A 20,681-nucleotide genomic window follows, 5' to 3' on the forward strand; every position below is an offset into this window, starting at 1 on the left:
TTCTTATAGTACTGTTTACTACTGTATAAGAATGTTATAAATTTCTGTTATTCAATAACAGACAGTTGTTTTAATCATATTGTTTTAAAATGTTTTATTTATATATTTTATTTCAGAAAGAACAACTTCTTTTCCAATATGACCCTGCAGACGTGCCTTCTGAAATGGCAGGTGTCATGTCCTCCATTAAGAATGTACGTAAAATAATTTTTATATTTTGCATAAATACAATGTACAGAGTAAATTATGACTTCATAATTTATAATTTGACTATTTTGAATTATTTCTGAGCTTTAAAGCAATTTAAAAGAAATATTTTTATCAATGCTTCTTCTTTTCTTTGTTCAACAACACTGCTTTAATAGATCACAGTTTAATAGGACACAGCAAAAATTGATTCAATGAAGTTTTTCACTGATTTTTCTTTTAGAATCTAAACTGTTTAGAATCTAAACTAGTTTGTATAAATCAGTATTTTAAAAAATTATTCCCTTTGCTCCTTGCAGAAAATAGGCCATTGACAACTTTTCTCTACTCGTCTTGACTCTGGGTTGTCTTTTTTTCTTCCAGGTCTTGTTGGCATCTGTAACTTTGCTCCTTTTCTAGGTAGAGCTGTTGGCCCTACACAAACCCAGTTTTACCTTAGTGAAGAGGTAGTCCATATTTGTTTGGTCTCTATTCTTTGACCTACCTGGAGCTTATGCACTGCTGGCATAGATCTCAGGGTCAATGAGGCACACAAGCCACTACATCACAAGAACTGAACCTTGTGGTGGATAAATCAGTTTAGTGGAGATAAAGAAGTTTGATGGTTTCGATAGACCAGAAACATTAAATTCATTTTCTCCTCTCGGCATGCAAACTTATCCAATCCCACAGAATATCTCTGGTATTGATTAAGAACAGAATTAATAATTTCTTACTAAAATCTAAGCCAATCACAAGAAAAGAAGAGAAAAACTATTATTGCACACTCCATATAATGTGCTAAAAAATGGCATTTTAATATTAAATTGTTGTGCACTTGAGCACTGTAGACAATAAGTTCATTATATATTATTATAATTTAAAATGGGAATATTAAACCTAATTAGGTTCAATTTGGAGAATCTCTTAATTTAGAAGATTTTTATATTGAAAATTTTCAAATTATTTTTATTATTTCAAATGGAATGTAAAAGTAAAAAGTAGCCATCTGATCTATCAAGGAAACAGTAGCATAGCCACATTCTAAAGTTATGGGGAGCAAATATATATAAAAAAAAGGGTGTTGTGACACATATCAAACAATTTAAAACTCATTTCTCTTATATCACACGATATATTTCATTAGTTATGGTATGCATAATTGTATTACAACTACTGATATTGGTGTGACATGAATAAGATGAAACTCCATGGGATTGTCCAGTGTTAAGAGGTTATGACATCAGGGTTTATTTTGGTTCTTCAGATATCAGCGGTCACCAACACATCACAGGAGATTGAGCAAAAACACGGGAAGTTGGTCAAATAAAGCAATGACACCCGAAAGTTCTTCCATGTGATTAACAAAAAAAAAACAAAAAAAAAAAACATAGTAAACAGATTTGACTGTTATTGCACAAAAAATTGTTGAAAAGGTGCCAATTTTGAAAAATGTGCTCAGGGGTAGATTTTCTGTTTGCTAGAAATAACAAGCTATGTCTCTGTGCCTCATCACTTCCTACCATCTTAAAAAAAAAAGGAAGAATACAATTTTAGATACATTTACCAGTGTTGCCTTCTAGCACTTGTGCTGGTGGCACGTTAGAAAATCATTCGAGCGAGGTCGTTGCCAGTGCCGCTGGACTGGCTCCCGTGCAGGTGGCACATAAAAAACACCTTTTTGAGCGTGGCCGTTGCCAGTACCATGTGACTGGCCCTCGTGCCGGTGGCACGTAAAAACACCTACTACACTCTCGGAGTGGTTGGCGTTAGGAAGGGCATCCAGCTGTAGAAACTCTGCCAGATCAGATTGGAGCCTGGTGCAGCCTGGTGCAGCCTGCTGGCTTGCCAGTCCTCAGTCAAATCGTCCAACCCATGCTAGCATAGAAAGCAAACGTTAAACAACGATGAGGATGATGATTATATCTATGAAAACAAAATGATGGGATGATTGCAGCTGAAATGCGTCTGATAATAAGTTTGCTTGATCAGAGTTAACCCAGGGTTAAACAACAGCAACATGAGATTAATGCAAAATAGGCAACTAGTTATTTACTAAGCTAAATTGATTAGAAAGGTATTATCTTCCAGCAATATTCAACACAGCATGTTCTAGCTAGAAGTAATAATATTTGAAAAAAAAATATTTATAAATATCTCTTTGTTACAAAGAAAAACAGCTATTCTTTTACTTTCATTGTTTTGTCTTTCTACAATTTAGCTTGCAGAGAAGATGTTATTTCATTGGCGAGAATTCCCAATTGTTCTTCCTGCCTCTATCACAGACAATGATGCAGAACAAACAAATGCTGCCAATGGAGATGCTAACAAGGAACAGCCTGTAAGATAAATGTCTTGTTTTACATTCGTACATCAGCAGAACTAACTATAATTGTTGTAATTTTTGTTATCATTATGACTGTAGAAGAATAATGCAGCAGATAACACCTGAGGCTCTCTTCTCTTGCATAAGAAGCATAGAAAGAATGGCTTAAATAGATATGATTACTACACAATTTGAAAGTTTGAAGACTAGTTATTTCTGGAGCATATGAGAAAGGTGAAAGTTAGAAGTCCTTAGAATAAAGGACTGAGTATATAGGTTTTGAAAACAACAAACACTGAAGATGATGTTAATGAAGAGGTAGACCAGTAGCTAAGTTACGATGGAGAGCTGAATAAATCAATTCTTTCTTTTACCTCTGACTTGTTTCAATCATTGGACTGTGGCCATACTGGAGCACTGCCTTGAAGGATTTAGTTCAACAAATCAACTTATGCTTTTTTAAAATGTGATACTTATTCTATCAGTCTCTTTTTGTCAAACCACTAATTTATGGGGCCATAAACAAACCAACATTGGTTGTCAAATGGTGAGAGTATGCTGGTAACAAATACACACACAAGACATACGTACACACACAGACACACATATATATATATCGAACCCACAAGAGTAAAAAAAGAGAGAAATAGAGACAGGTAGAAACAAGGAAAATGCCCCTTGTATTTGAATACTATGGAAATATTTTTTTAAAAAATCTTTTCATTTAATTTTTCCACAATTTAATGTTTTTCATACTTTACTCTAAGTTGAAAAAGTCTCAATGACTGAAACCAGTACTAAAAGGGTTTTCATGATCAAATTATTTTAGCATTTCCTACCTTGTCTTATTTACCTTATACATATCAACTTGTGTGTTCCTCTTCAACCTTCTACACACACACACACACACACATATATATATATATATATATATATATATATAATACACACACACATGCATGCATGCATGCATACATGCATACATACATGCATACATACATACATACATACATACATGCATATGATAGGCTTCCACACAGTTTCTATCTACCAAATTCACTCACAAGGCATTGGTCAGTTTAGGACTATAGCAGAAGACACTTACCCAAGGGTGCCATGCAGTGGGACTGAACTCAAAACCACATAGTTTCAAAGCAAGCTTTCTAACCACACAACTAATATAGATACAGCTATATTTGTACCTATATTGTATAATCTTGGCAGAATTTGTAGAGCTTCAAGTGGAATGTCTTGAAGTTTATGTTGTGTGGCTCCATGCATTTTGGATTCAAATCTTGTGTCCTGTCACTAGAAAAAAGTGGATTCTTGAGGACCCAATAATAATAGGCATTGGAAATCTTTAAGCAAGTGCCCAAGTTTTTTCAGCTTATCACCCTCAAAAGTAGCACACAAATTGGAAGGAGAGAGTACAAGAGGTCATTCAAGTCCTACAAACACATTTGAGTTTGAATGAGTATATGTATGTGTGTGTGTGTGTGTGTCCAACAGGCTTCTTTTAGTTTCCACCTGCTAAATCTACTCACATAACTTTGTCCATCCTGGGTCGTACTAAAAAACACTTGCCCAAGGCGCTGCACAGTGAGACTGAACCTGAAACCACATGGCTGGGAAGCAAAGACCTGATCAGATGTTCTGAGGAGGTGGACATGTCCTACACCCACGAATGTAATGTTGAGCTGAGTTAAACTGTTATTAAATCCATGTAATTCCAACCAAACGTGTTGAGTACTGTTTCCTTTCATTTGTTCACTCATTCATTCATGTAAACATACATACTTAAATGCATATATACATGTACACATGCATATGTGCATGCATACACACACATACACAAAGAAGGAGAGAGAGAGAGAAGGAGTGAGGAGAGTATTTGCTTATCCAAGGTCATAAGAACAATCTTCTACAAAATACATATTTCAACAATTTTCTTAATACATGAAACCCCTAAAGTAGAAAAGAAATTAAAAGTTACTCAAATATACTTATATTTGTCTTAGATTTCTTGGACCAATGTAATAATTTCTTGTGTTTTACAGTCATTAATATTATTGTCATAATGTCACTAAAGCAAAGTTCTTGTCTTTGTTTTCTACACAAGAACCTACTGAATTATGAATAATGCTTATCAATTAATTAACCCAGTAGTTCTCTGATGTTTGTTTTCAGAACTCTGTTTAATTTGTTTAAGCTAATATTGTTATATAGCTGTACAAACTGTTTTCATAAGTATAATAATAAATGGTTACATCAGCATGCTGATCAATCTGAAGTTATTTCAGTTGATCCATTCCAATATACCATATTGAATTCGGTGTTTATTGGATGGCTGACTCAGATTCTTGACTTCTGTGAGAGTGATATTTTCAAGCTCTCATTTTTTATGCCTATTTGTGTTATTATTGAATGACTTGCAAATGGTTTTATTGTATTTGTTGCATTAACTGAATATGGCATGATTGCTTCAAAGCTTTTTCTGTTTGCCAAAGAGCAAACTGTGTTCATATATTTACTCATAGCTCTAGGTTAAGTTATGAAGTTATGTCACTATAAGCATTCTGTAAAGAAAAGCTTTTATTGTCATTGTTGTCATCGTTTTAACTTCTACTTTTCCATGCTTGCATTGGTCAGACAAAATTTATAGAGGCATGTTTTTCTCTGGCTGGATGTGCACTATGTTAATCCTTACTAGTTTACAAGAAAGGTAATATTCCCCGCTGTCTTTCAGACATGAAGGACTTGATGATCAGACATGTTTTCACAGAAGATTACTGACAAATGATAATGTTTTTGTATAACTGATGACTTTGTTTACAAGCAGTGCACAAATGCCAAGACAAACACACACATACACACACACACACACTTGCAAGTGCACACACATGCACACCATTTTTGTTTGGAAAATGGTGTTGTGTCTGCAGTGAAAACATGTCATTGAGGTTCATATTAGATGGACTATGGGAAATATTATATTGTTTGGAAACAGGTTGGGGTTGGTAACAGTAAATTCATTCAGCCTTAAAAAATATGCATTAAAATCTTTCACCTCATGCAAGAAAGTGAACTGTAAAGTAATATTGATGATATAAGCTTTCCTTTACGGAATACTTATAGTAACATAACTTCATGGCTTGATCTAGAGAGATGAGTAAATTCTTACAGTATCTTACAGTATCTAACAGTTTCCATCTATGAAATTTACTCACAAGGCATTAGCAGGCCAGGGCTGTAGCAGAAATGAATTACTCAAGGTGCCATTGCAGAATGACTGAACCTAAAACCATGTGGTTGTGAAGCAAAATTTTTTATCCACACAACTATGCCTGCACTTTATAATTCTATATATTTTCATACAGAGAAGATAAAGGAAGTGTGGTTAGGGTGTTAAAATATTGGTTAACTCTTTAGCAATCAGATTATTCTGTCAAATGTTATGCTCGTTGATTCACGTTGTTTTTAATTAATCAAGCATTATCTCATGGCTTTAAGATTTTGATGATATGATTGTTAATGCCTTGAATGACATTGTGTCGGATAGATGTGAGAGGCTGGATGTGGTCAGTTTGAACATAAAACAGGAAGAATATTTGGGCTAGATATAGCTGGTTTAAAAGCTGAAGGGTTAAACAACTCACCAATATTAGTTATAAAATTGACAAGTGTTTTATTGGTTTGAGGTACTGAATTCAACTCCTCTGAACACAATTTAGACAAGATTGGCTCCAGCAAACTGACATGCCCTACATACATTGCATGAAGGCAAAGTCCAAGTGAGTCTTTAGGATATCAGGTTCATCATTGAGGAAGATATCAAAGAGAAATACATGAGAATTTTTATTTATCTAAGACAAATTCTGCTAATTTATGTAGTCATGAACAAAAGGCATAGTTTAAATCTTTATAGTTTGATATGAAACTGCTGAAAATTACGGTAACATTTAAATGTTGATCAAAAATAAAAGTGGCAATCATTTTTAGAAAAGAGTCGACAAAGGGGGACTTTAGGCTAATTTATCTTCCATTTGTATTTAACTATAAGATCCTTTTACACATTGAATTGTTTCCTGCATTTTATATCCATCTTTAGAAAAATATTTTTCTTGTAAGAAATTTTCATATTAAATGTTCAGATGACTGCTAAGAGTTAGTCTTATTAAGATGATAATTTTCTAGACTATTAATCTCAACTTTAAAGTATATGTTTACAATATATTTACAATTGGTCTATGCATGGTCATATGGTTAAGAAGTTTGCTTTGCAACTATGTGGCATTGGGTTCAGTCCCACTACACAGCATCTTGGGCAAATGTTTTCTATAAGCCTCCAGGCTCACCATTGTCTTATGAGAGAATTTGATAGTTGGAATTGTGTAGAAACCCATTGTGTGTGTGTGTGTATGTGTGTGTGTGTGTGTGCCTTTGCATTTACCTCTGACCATTTGATAGTCATTGTGTTTTGTGTCATTGTAACTTAGCAGTTTAACAATAAGAGACTGATAGAGAAAAAGTATCAAACTTAAAAGAAGTACTGAGATCATTTGATTGACTAAGACCTTCAAGGAGTGCTCCAGCATGACTGCAGTCCAGTGTCTGAAACAAGCAAAAAAATAAAACGACTGTATCTGTGCTGTTTTACTTGGTTCATTCTCTGATAGACACTAAGTGTCTTATTCCTGGATATGGCTCAGACTGGATTTGAAATACAACTCATTATTTTTTAACTTGAGTTTAACCAAGAAAGCCACTGGTATATATGTACAATATGTTAGTATAAATATACACTCTAAATATTAGATTAGTAATCAGGAAAATTATGATCTTCATATTTTTCCATTTATTTTTATCATTGCATTTTAGTTTATGGTAAAATATTTAGTTATTCCACTTGTTTTTTTCTTGTTTACCACCTGTCCTTAGCATTTGCACAGACCACAATTCTTTTTTTGATTTTTCTCTCTCTATCTCCAGCTCTCTCCCTTACCACATATGTGTGTGTGTGTGTGTGTGTGTGTGTGTGTGTGTGTGTGTGTGTGTGTGTGTGTGTGTGTGTGTGTGTGTGATGTTTCACTGATCATTTGATTTGAACATCTATTTCTGTTGTGTTACCTATGAAACTTTTTCCTTTGTAATGGTTCCTAGTTCAGATCCAAGCTGAGACATCATACACTTGTTTGACAGAATTTCTTCCTCTGAAGATTTCTCCTGTTATCCACTTGCCCCATAGGAGGTTTCTGCTCACCATTCCAGGAATAAGACACATGATGACCAGTGTTCTCTCTAAGCTGTGCGCCTAAGCTTTCACGCACAACTTTCACAGCTAAGAAAAGGAAAGAATGTGCACACACAAGGTTTTCAAAATGAAATCAGATTTTTTTTAATTGAAGAAATTTGAGCAATGGTTACTCCCATAGATGCATATATATTTTGCAAACAAGCACAAAATTGCACACAGTGCAAATTTCAGTGCACACCCACAGCAAATAGTCGAGGAAACATTGCTATTGAGTACAGGAGGATGGTGTGACATGAAAAAAAATTTAATGAAATATTTTCGTTGAATTCTCTTTTTACGTCATATCATTTTTTTTTCTTAGAATTATGAAAGTAATATTTTTTGCATTTACTAATTATTTTAATTTGTCTTGCATGTCCTTCTTTATAATACTGAACAAATTTATTTCATCCATGGCTATAATATTTTGCTCTCCCCATGAGTTTTCTTTTGTTTTTTGTTTTCATTTCCTTATGATATTTAGTGTAAAATATGTTACTGCAGCTGATGCAACATGTGAAAAAAACAGTTTTTATGCATTTGAATGCAAGGGTGTGCATTATGTGTAGAGTTTTAAACTCTGCATAGAATTGAAAGGAACCTTCAGTAAAAGAAATTATACTTGTTTCTGATGGCAATGCCCCAGCACTGCCTTACAATTTGTCATGAAACAGTCTTAATAAATGTATGCCTTTTAGTTGTATTCCTCCTTAATTTTGTTTTTTGGTGACTTTTATTAGTGTTTTCTGTCTTTTAAGGAAAAAGTTACATTTCGAGATGTTTTCATTGCACCTACCTTTGATGAATTGGAAGAGGTAGCACGACTTCCTAATGGGGTGCAGAAAAAACTAAATGAAAAACAGCTTTACTGTATTTGGGATAATGGGTAAGTACAAAAGACTGACCTTACAGATTAACCCAGCATTCAATGTATACTGAAATGTAATTTTTAGTTACTTTTTAAATTTCATATACATATTTATAATTTTATCAAAGGTAAAAAAACTTTTTACAAGCTGTTACTCAGAGTTTCACATAACCATTTGTTAGACAGTCATGAATAGTATTCTGAATAATCTTGACTGTCTGATGAATAGTTATGTGAAACTCTGAGTGGCTGTTTGTGAATTTTTTTCAGCTTTAATAAAATAGGATTTTACTCTACAGTTAGTATTCAAATACTATTTTCTCCACCTTTGTTTTGTATTCATATGTGTGTGTGTGTGTGTGTGTTAGAACAGATAATGTAGCAATTTCTTTTTAGCTATTATTCTCTATAATGGCGTTTTTTCAGTTGGTTTTTCAGCAATATATGACATCTGTCATGCACTAAGATATTTAAGAAGTTGCTCTGTACATTGTTTCAATTGACATTCCTTAAGTTTTCTGTCATACTGTTTAGTTTCATAGTTAGTATTCATCATCACTTGTTACTTGTTTGCATTGCTTTAATCTGAAATTTCATTCAAAATTTGAGAGTATAATACTTACTGATATTCTTAAATTTCATTTAAAATGGAATTGGAAAAGAAACGAAAAATGTAGCTAATTAATAATTGTATAAAACACAAATAATTGAAGGAAATTGGAAGCGAGCAATCAAATGATTAGTTGCTTGGTAATTAGAGAAATAGTTTTGCAAGAATTATAAATACTAATAATTTCATAACAGACTGCATACAAAACATAATATAAGTTGTAAAAATTTATTATTATTACTAGTAGTAGTAGTCTTAAGATGTTGGGGTGGCAGAATCATTACGGCACCAGGAAAAAAAAAATACTTTGCATTATTTCTTCTGATTCATGTTCTGAGTTCAAATTACATCAAGGTCAACTTTGCCTTTCATCCTTTCAGGGTTGTTAAAATAAGTACCAGATTAATATTTGGGTCAGTGCCCCTGGACTGGTTTGTGCGGGTGGCACATAAAAGACACCATTTCGAGCATGGCCGTTTTCGTGCGGGTGACACGTAAAAGCACCCACTACACTCTCTGAGTGGTTGGCGTTAGGAAGGGCATCCAGCTGTAGAAACTCTGCCAAATTAGATTGGAGCCTGGTGTTGCCATCCGGTTTCACCAGTCCTCAGTCAAATCGTCCAACCCATGCTAGCATGGAAAGTGGACGTTAAACGATGATGATGATGATGATGATGTCCATGTAACTGATTTCACTCTCTTCTTAAAATTGCTGGCCTTGTGCCAAAATTTGAAACCATCATCATCATTATTATTATTATTATTATTATTATTATTATTATTATTATTTTGTACATGTGTGTGCTTAATCACATGGTCACTTCTCTATGTATTCAATAATTCTGTAAAATTGTACTAAAATCACCAACTTTATTTTTTGAATAACTTAATTATCTATATTTTTTTATCCATATTAATGCTTTACAGCAATAAAGCAGAGTGTTATTTGTGGAGTTGTTCTTAAATATTCAGAAGAAGTACAGTGGAATCAGCAGCATTTGCAACATTCTGTTACCTTATGATTCTTGAACAGCTGTCATAAGACCTCTTAAAATAATGAACCAATGATATGTTGACTGAGTTGGGTATACAAATTCTATAAAAGGATTTCTCTTTCCATCTCGTTCTTTCTGCACGTCTTTATAAATAAAGGGTTAGCTTAAGACAAACACTGTTAAAATAATAAAGGATGAGTCTGTATTATATATATTTTTAGGTTGATGTAACATCTGTTTTAAGAAGAAATTTCTTTTGCAATATTATATTTTATAATATGGCTTACTTGGGATATTTTCCCCTTTGTTTGATACATAATTTGAGAAAGACTTACTTTCTGTTGTAAATTAAAAAAAAATATATATTTTAACCCTTTAGTATTTAAACTGATCATACCTGGCCCAAATATACTACCTGTTTTGTGCTCAAACTGGCCAGATGTAACCTCTCTACAGTGTCATTCTAAAAATATACAGTCGGATTATCAAACTTTTGAAGCAACAAGATAATGCATGATTGATTCAAAACTATGTGCATAAATAGGCATTACATTTGGCTAAAGAGTTAAAACATCAGTATTATCACTGAAAAATGTATTCGTTTTGTTTAACTATATAATATATCATTTAATTATATGGTAAAACTAATTTATAATGTATGTATTTTGAAAATGGCCTGCTGTATTTAAGTCGACTGTATAACCATAACTATATCTACATTGGTTTGATAACTTAATACTGTGATATTTTTAATATAATTATTTTTTCAAAATATATATTCTAACATAAAATATGTATGAAGTATGGAAATGTCATGAAACCTTAATTAAGCATATGATTCAATCTTGATTTCCTTAAATGAAGAAAATTATTGAATATTATATCATTGTTGTTATTGTTTAGCTCTAAATCAATCTCAGTAAAGCAGCCTTGGGGTAGCCTCTGTTGGTCAAAGCTGACTATGCATTTTCACATGTAAGCACAAGCCTGGGCAAGATTCTTTGAAAAAGACTGGCAGTTGGCCAAACACGCAAGTGACTCTTTTCTATGTATCCTGTGTATTTATCCAAAAGAAAGGCCACCAGCTTGAGCTGATACAGTTTGGTTCCAGTATCATCACATGTAATTCTTTCAGAACACACTGAGCCAGAACAAGTGTTGCAAACATCTTGTTCAACTCTTTGACAGTTTTACCAATCTACTGCTTTGGATTGGTTGGATTGGTGTCTTTTTATTGAATTCAAACAGATGAAAAACAAAGTTGACTTCGGTAGGATTTGAAACTAGAATGCAGAGAATCAAGAACAAACACTGTGAGGCATTCTATCCAATGCTTTACAATTGTGCCACTTTGCTGCCTTTAACATTGTTATAATCAAATGATATAAGCAATCTTACAATCAAATAATATAAGTTGTCTTAAATCTTATCTTTAGTCTTCACCACCATCACCACCATCACTATCATCATTATCACCTAACATCCTAACATAGGTTGGACAGTCTGACAGGATTTGTTGAGCTGCAGGGTTCTTATAATCAAATAGTACCAAGCTGAATAAAAAATAAGCAACGTTTTGAATCATGAAGAATTTGTACTGGATTGTTGCAGAGTTTTGAATTTTTTTAGACATTTTTTTGCAATTATCTGATAATACAGACATAAACTTGCTCAAATGCATCAATAAATTAACATTGATATTTTTTTCACCATTGTTACAATCATCTGAAATGGAACTGTTAAAGCATGATATTCAAGCAATTTTGCTATTCAACTTCAAAAAAGGACATAAAAGCAGCTGGAACTGCTTGCGATATCAATGAAACATTTGGTGAGGAACTGACCAGTGAGTGGTCAGCTTGAAAATGGTTTAAACGATTTCACAGTGGAGACCCAAACCTTGAAGATTGTGAGCATAGTGGACACCCATCTGACATCGATGACAGTCAGTGAAAGATCATCATTGAGAAAGAGCCATGTAAAACCACTCAAGAACTAGCAAAGAACTTCAAGTTAGCCAGAAAACTGCCTGCAACCATTTGCATGCGATTGGAAAATCAAAAAAGCTCGACAAATGGGTACCACACAATTTGAATGAAAATCAGAAAATGTGTAGATATGAAATTTGCTTGTTGCTTCTTCTCTATAACCAGACCGACCCATTTCTCAACCATATTGTAACTTGTGATGAGAAGTGGATTCTGCACAATAATAAAAAACATTCTTCGCAGTGGTTGGACCAAAATGAAACACCAAAAACCTTCCCTAAATCCGAGCTCTTCAAAAAGAAGGTTATGGTAACTGCTTGGTGGTGTACTGTTGGACTCATTCACTATAACTTCTTAAAACCTGCAGAAACCATTACTGCAGAAACATATTGCCATGAAATTACCAAAATGAGCAAAAAACTGTTACTCCTCCATCCCAGACTGGTCAACTGAAGAGAGCCAATTATTCTTCATGATAATGCTTGACCACACGTTTCACTAACGACACTCCAGAAGCTGAGGGAACTTGGCTACAAAGTTCTTCTCCATCCAACTTATTCCCCAGACTTTACTCCTACTGACTACCACTTTTTCAAGCACCTTGATAGTTTCCTGTGAGAGAAGGAGTTCAAAAATCAAACCAATGCTGAAAGTGCATTCAAAGAGTTCATCAGCTCCAGAACACCAGATATTTTTTTTTATGTTACCAGAATAAACAAACTTGTAACTTGTTGACAAAAATATGTTGATTGTAATGGTACTTACTTTGATGTATAAAATTTCTGCATTGTTGAAATATATTTTGATGAATTTCATGTTTCAAAACGTTCCTTTTTACTCAGCCTGAAATTAGCAGTTTTAAATTCCTATTTTTAGAGATAGTGTATTTAGGACCAGATTGTGGAATATGTTCTTATTTTCTTTTTTTAGGGAGATGTTGATTGTTATTTTTTGTAGGTCAAACAATATATAGAAGCTTCCTTGTTGGCTGACCATATCTTTGTTTAATATTGCTGTAACTTTCCTCATTAAATATATGTCTTTAGTCTGTTTGTCCAAATTTGTTTTTGCATTTTTGTTTCTAATTACATATTCATTATCCATTGATTTTAGGGAATTTGAAGTAGACAGTATTCATTTTCCTGGCCAAACACATAAATGGCATCTTAGTCAACTGCTGCAGAAAGGTTCAAAACGATCCCATGAAACACTTCTTGATGTAAGTAGTATGTCATTGCTAATTCTTGCTTTATTTGACATCATCAATCTCTAATAATGTGAAAACGAATACCAGAAAAAAATAGATAATTATGATTTGTTTGATTCATTCATTTTGCAATGTATTAATATGAGTAAGGTAAGTTTCAAATCTGTATAGGATTTGTATAGAAGTGGTAAATACATTATAGCAAAGAAACTTTTACTCTAGTCAACAATTTTATAAAATCTTGTAAAATATACATTTATAAACTATTATCTTACCAATATTTCTTGCATCCTTTCCTTATAGGACACAGCGTTAGCATTAAGAATTCTGCTGATTACAGCTCGGAACCGATTCCATTCACATTTCTTCAGTTTATCAGAAGGGATAAAAAGCTGGGCTCGAGGTTTATGGAAAATATTTGGTAAGTACTTATACACCAACAAGCTAAATTTATTCAGTTTCAGTTTTAATTCAAAGGCTTGTCCCAGTTGTCAATGGTTTTGTTTGATTCTCTAAATGTAAACAGCTAGTTTTAACAACATAAACTTGATACCATGTTAGATCTACTTAGATCATTAAATGTGATTGTCTCATATTTGTAAGTTTTAAGACTATAACAGTATCAGATTTTTATCACCTACTGTAGCTGCATGCATGGCTATAGCACAAGCTTGGCTGTGAGATTAAGAAGCTCTGTAGCCATGTGGTTTCTAGTTCAGCCCTGCTGTGTGGTATTGTGGGCAAGGCCAACCAATTCCCTGTGAGTGAATAGTGAATTTGATAGATGGAAACTGTGTGAAAGCTTGTTGTATACTTGTGTGTGTGTGTGTGTTTGTGTTTATCTCTTCCCCGCCTGCTTGACAACAGTTTGGCAAAAGAAACCAATAAAATAAGTACCTAGTTTTAAAAAGTAAGTATTGGGGTTGATATATTTAACTAAACCCTTCAAGGTTGTGGCCCAGCATTGCTACAGTCCAGTGACTGAAACAAGTAAAAAGTGAAAAATACAGTAAACTAAGCTTCTTTGTTGAAATGGTATTTCAGTCGCACATCCAAAAATTTTAATTCATTTTTATTTTACAAACATCTATTTTTAAAATACATCTTGTTTTATTTTGCATATAACAATTCCCTTCCTAAATATTTCAGATATCATTATTGGCATGCCTTCAACGACCCCTGGTGATTTATGTGGAAAACTTAGGGAAGAGCATATGCGGTACTTAGTTGCTGAACTTGATATTAGGGTTTGTACTTTTGTATTTTATTTTGATCTTAAAGTCAACAACAGTTTAATCAGGTACAGCCTTAAAATTAAAACGATAGAACATAGGTATTTTGAGTTGGAATGATTTACTAAACAGTAATTATAAAACAGTGAACGTATGGTTTTACAATATCGGATTTTTTCTGGAGACTCAAGAAGTTATTAAAGGAGGTTTTTGAGCATTTCAGTAAAAAATCAAATGTTTTCTAATATTAATTCCATATATTTGTAAATAATTCAATGTGAAATACATTGTAGTCTATTATTCATAATTCATCCTGAATATACACAACTGACCGAATGAAATATTATGTAAATATATAGGTGCAGGTATGGCTGTGCGGTAGGAAGCCTGCTCCCCAACCACATGTTTCTATGTTTAGTCTCACTACGTGGCACTTTGAGTAGGTGTCTTTGGGTTGACCAAAGCTTTGTGAGTGGATTTGATTGTTGGAAACTGAAAGAAGCCCATCATATATATACATATACATATATATTTATATACACACATGAGAATAGAAAAATTCTTAACTTCCTGGTAATACTGCTTGGTTAACTGCTAATAAGTTAAGAATTAACTATGTTTCTGTTGAGCATTACAAGTTTCTGAAGATTAAGATATTTTTGGTTGCATTCTTTAAATCCATTTTAGAGACTTTGCAGTCCAGATCATCACCATCATCATTTAACACCCATGTTTCATGCTGGCATGTGATGGATGGTTTGATAGGATCTGATGGGTCCAAGGACTACATCATGCTCCATTGTCTACTTTGGTAGGGTTTCTACAGCTGAATGCCCTTCTTCATACATGCCACTATTTATGAGATTTTCTCTATGTAGCCAAATCAGTTCTTAGTTATCAGTAATTACCTGGTATTGACTATATATATATATAATATATATATATATATATATATATATATATATATATATATATATATATATATGTGTGTGTGTGTGTGTGGTGGATGGAACTTGTAGAAGAAGGAGATCTAAAAATACATGGAATGAAGCAGCGAAGGGTGATCTCAAGATGTTGAGCTTCATAGAGGAGATGATAAGGTACTGGTGGTTTGCTGTGTCCAAGATGGTCCTAAAAGCATTATATTTGTGTCAATACATTCTCTAGGTCCTGCCTCTGCACTCAGTTTGTTCCTATCAGTCCTTCCCATCTCTCATCTAACTAGCCTCCATCCTTCAATCACTATTCTAACTATGATACTATTCAGTTGTTATAATCATATGAGGGCAGAATCTGCACATATCTCATCCACTTTGGGCTTCTAGTTACTTTTCACACTCTCTCTTTGGAACCATTTGCTTTTAAAATCCCTCTCTCTTTCTCAATATCATCCCTTCCCACTATCTTTGGACTGCCATACCTCATCTTTAACACCCTTTCATATCTGCTGTTGGTGCCCCCCTCCCATACACACATCTGTCACCTGTTCACTATAGCTTCCCCTATATACCTCTCATATCCATCTCTGTCACTGTACATCTCTCCCTCTTTGTACATCATCTCCATATTTTCTGGTCTATCTACAAATTATTACACTTCTGTTCTTCACCTTTCCTGTACTGCCTTTTATCACTTCCTCCTCCCTGAGCCACTCCTGTTTCTTTAACCTCCCTCCCCCATACTAATATTTACTATTGACCACACCTCCATTTTTGTTCATCATTTACTACATTCACTTCTACTTTCATCTAGCCATCTGTCACTTTCCTCTCATACTGTTATAAACTTATCCACCAACACTTCCTGATCCTCTGTCAATATTCTCTCTTATACTCACCTTCTTATATCTTGAGAGTATGCTTTGACACTTGTCACCACAATCTTTGTCTTCTTACTAGTTACTCCCACATACTCTCATATTATGCTGGGTAACCATGTATCTCCTCTATAGTAAGACACTTGTACCTGACTCTTTATCATACCTTAACCTCTCAACTCCTAGCATAAAGCCACCTCCTTCTCTACTAGAACTCCATTCAGTCTAGGAGACTTTCTCTTTGTTATTTGGTAACCTTACCAGTGCTGGTGTCATGAAAGAAAAATGCACTCAGTATACTATGTGAAGTGCTTGGCATTAAAAGAGGGGCATCCAGCCATAGAATCCATGTCAAAGTAAACACTGGAGCTTGATGCAGCCTTCTGGTTCATTTGATTCTGTCAAACCGTCCAACTCAATTTATTCTGAGGCTTAATGTACAAGAATTTATGTTTCCATTATTTTCCCTTGTTTTGTTATTTAATAAAATCTAATTTTCACCTTACATTTCATTTGCAGCAACACAGCCGTAAAGAATTTAATCGTTTTTGTGAATACGTCAAAGAAAAATGCAAGATGTTAAGAACAGAGAAGCACAAGGTATGTTTAAAGAAATTGTAAATTAGCATGTATGGAATACGTTTATGGTAGAGTGTGTGAATGGCTGTGTTGGTTGAGTGCCAGACAGTCAGCTGAAAGATCAGTAGTTCATATTCTGGCACTTGATGTAGACTGGTTAAAATATTTAGCTCTTAACAACTGAATCTAGTTAGTTGCAAAAAGGTATTGCAGGTTGGTATAATTCACATCTGTGAATAGCAGCTAGCATCATCATCACAACAAAAATTGATGCATCTTTTATTGGTTTGCAATGCTGAGGTTAATATTAATATCACCTGTGAGAAAAACTCATTTGCTGTAGACTAACATCATATCCAAGAGGAAATTTACCCTTTTCAAAAGCTTAATACACTAGACATTAAAGATAAGCATAGACTTAGTAAGCCATGTCGGAATATTTCTTCATTTATTCTTTTACATTTATCTGACATTTTCTGTATTTTCATCAACCCTCACAGACCAAATTGCTACAAAATATATTGTTGCTCTCTTCTGTAGATTGTACTAATATAATCTATTCAGTGAATCCGATTTCTACAAATGTACTGACTCCAGAACCATCTTTCCAAATTTGTGCCATTGAAGAGCATGTTATTATTTATAGATGAATTTCGTTCATCTTTATATTCTGAGTTCAATTCTGCCTTTCATGCTTTCAGGGTTGATAAAATAAGTACCAGTTGAGTACTGGGGTTGATATAATCGATTTACTCCACTCCCAAATTTTAAGCCTTGTGCCAAAATTTGAAACCATTATTAATAGATGAATATTATTGTATGTTCCTTAAATAGATTGCATATATTTAATTAACTGGTATTCTGCAAAAAGCAGTTGATACTGTAATATAATTTCGAAAATGATACCATCTCATCTGTTCATGACTTTAATTTAAAAGTTATATTTAAAACATTAACAACTTGTATAAACTCTTATCATAAAATAGTTTTACTTCATGTCTTATCATAAAATAGTTTTACTTCATGTTTTTTATAGGCAGAAAACGTCTGCTAAAAACTTAATATATGTAGGCAGAAACATATATTATTGGCTGCTGAGTTCATTAGATTTTGAATTTGCATGGTACTAATTTTACATGATTCTTTTTAGACACAGAATGAATGCTAATTTGTTATTATATTCATTAAATCATTAAGATAAACTGTATAAGTATTGAAATTGTTATTTTATAAATCAAATATAAACAGAAAGACAAATTTCACATCACAATTAAGTTGTGGAAATGTCATTTTGAAAACTAGAGAATTCACATCAGAAAAAACAAATTTTACTTGCGAACATCCCGTGAAAATAGTAGATGCCTTAGAATTACCTCCCCTGGAACGCTTTAGTAAGTTACTCTTTCACTCTCTTGACCAAACTTAGAAGTCCTTTGACGTTGATGGCCACAATGCACTTCCAGTCTTCCTTTGATTGCACCTTTCTCTTCCATTTGGGCTTGAACTTTTTTTCACTATTTCAATTTTCCATCATTTTGGAGATCTTCTGAGAGGTCTTTTCTGATCTTTTGGATAAGACTCAACAATTGCATGGAACCACCTGTTATCTGGGAGAGCCTTACAGCATTTCTGGGCCAGTGGAACTTGTGCTTTCAGTATTCCATAATCACATCATTCACTCCACTCCATTCTTGAATTACTTCATTTTGGATATGCTTCCACAAGAATATTCCTAGCATGGATCTTTCTATGGCTTCTGTGCCATAGCCAGTCAATGTTCTTCATTCTTCACAATAGCAATATACAATGTTTTTCTTTATATTTGCTTATGTGAGTGTCTTTATTGGTTTATGCCAGCTTTATTATATCTTGCTTTATATGGTAAACACATTTGAAAATACACATAATTATTCCGAAGAAAATATCTATTTGTATTATTTTTATAAATATTTACTTTTTCTTCTTTACAGACTGCTGACCTCAGACCACCACCTATACCTTATTATTATCAAACTCCACAGGGTCTGCATATAGACCTAAGGCTTTTTAACAAAGGTAATTTCACAAGGAGACACTAATTCTCTTTAGAATATACTTATTTCTCTGCATTGTCCTAATCTATAACTATAGTGAAGTATTGAATAATAAGGAAGTAGATAGACGAGATAAAAAAATGTACAAATATTTCAGAAATGTAAATTTAACAAAAGATTAGCAACAAAAATAAATTAATTATAATAAATTTTTATTGTATCTTGGGAGTCTCATTGTGCTGATAATAAACTGGCTGTTCATTTCAAATAGGATGTACATTAATTTATATATTTAATCCTTGTAAAAAACACAAATTCAGTGTATTAGTTTTTTTTTTCTTCTTCCTAGTAACACTTTGTCATTGATTTATGAGTTGTAAACTAATAGAAATGGGAATTGAGTATTTAGTTTAGATAAGACATGTCAAACTATGTAAAATTGCTGTCTCCCACACATACAGGACTGTCCTTTCAGGTGCCAGTGCCACATAAAAAGCACCTGTGCTGGTGCTGCATAAATGCACCTCTGCTGGTGCTGCATAAATGCACCCATGCCAGTGGCATGTGAAAGGCACCCAACAGACTCTGTTAAGTTATTGGCATTAGGAAGGGTATCCCGTCATAGAAATCATGTCACAACAAACAATTGGAATCTGGACAGCTCCCAGTTAGCCAGCTCCATGTCAAATTTCCCAACCCATGGCAAGTGGATGTTAAACGATGATAATGATGAGAACAACGTTTTTATATTTTCTAAAACTTCAAGCTCTAGCACTTTTATATTTTATATTATTTGTTAGGTGATTCTAATCTGAAGATTTAATTGTCACCAGGCCTAATTTATTATCGAAATTGAACTTAATTTGACAACTGGCACCCATGCCAACGTCGTCTCCTTCATTGGACACAAAACTTGGCTTGCGAAGACCTCTTGGGGCAAGCGAAAGCAAAATCGTGATGGCACCTGTGCCCAGCATCGCCTTTCTGGCACATGTGCTGGTGGCACGTGTAAAGACTTTCAAGCAAGATCGTTGCCAGTGCCACTGGACTGGCTCTCGTGCAGGTGGCACGTAAAATACACCATTTTGAGCATGGCCGTTGCCAGTACTGCCTGACTGGCCTTCGTGCCGGTGGCACGTAAAAGCACCCACTACATTCTCAGAGTGGTTGGCGTTAGGAAGGGCATCCAGCTGTAGAAACTCTGCCAAATCAGATTGGCGCCTGGTGTAGCCATCTGGTTTCAACAGTCCTCAGTCAAATCGTCCAACCCATGCTAGCATGGAAAGCAGACGTTAAACGATGATGATGATGATGATGAATTTGATGTTCCTATTTCAATTAAAAAAAGGTATACTAGATAAGGCATATTTAAGGAGTATGACATTGTACTGTAGTTAAATACAATAATGAATGCAGATGATCTGCAGTGTATGATGGGACATGTACCAAATATGGCTGTTTATATGTTTGTAAAACATCTGGGATGCTCTACAAACAGTTATAAGTACTACCCTTCCTCCTCTGTTTAAGTCATTAAAAAGATTAATA

The 20,681-nt window shown here is 33.9% G+C and overlaps 1 protein-coding gene across 2 annotated transcripts in view; it reads left to right on the forward strand.

The window, feature by feature from the left end:
* LOC106883080 (uncharacterized) overlaps positions 1-20,681 on the forward strand; it is a 439,153-nt gene that overhangs the window by 154,393 nt on the left and 264,079 nt on the right. For both annotated transcript variants that reach the window (XM_014933964.3, XM_089351816.1), the window contains exons 3-10: positions 117-194; positions 2,408-2,527; positions 8,564-8,691; positions 13,380-13,485; positions 13,777-13,894; positions 14,623-14,720; positions 17,041-17,121; positions 19,071-19,155. In XM_014933964.3, coding sequence (XP_014789450.1) covers positions 117-194; positions 2,408-2,527; positions 8,564-8,691; positions 13,380-13,485; positions 13,777-13,894; positions 14,623-14,720; positions 17,041-17,121; positions 19,071-19,155 — 814 coding nt within the window. The remainder of the gene's footprint in view (positions 1-116; positions 195-2,407; positions 2,528-8,563; positions 8,692-13,379; positions 13,486-13,776; positions 13,895-14,622; positions 14,721-17,040; positions 17,122-19,070; positions 19,156-20,681) is intronic.

Source organism: Octopus bimaculoides, chromosome 5 (genome assembly GCF_046866305.1).
Source record: "Octopus bimaculoides isolate indiv1 chromosome 5, ASM4686630v1, whole genome shotgun sequence".
Classification (NCBI taxonomy): Eukaryota; Metazoa; Mollusca; class Cephalopoda; order Octopoda; family Octopodidae; genus Octopus; species Octopus bimaculoides.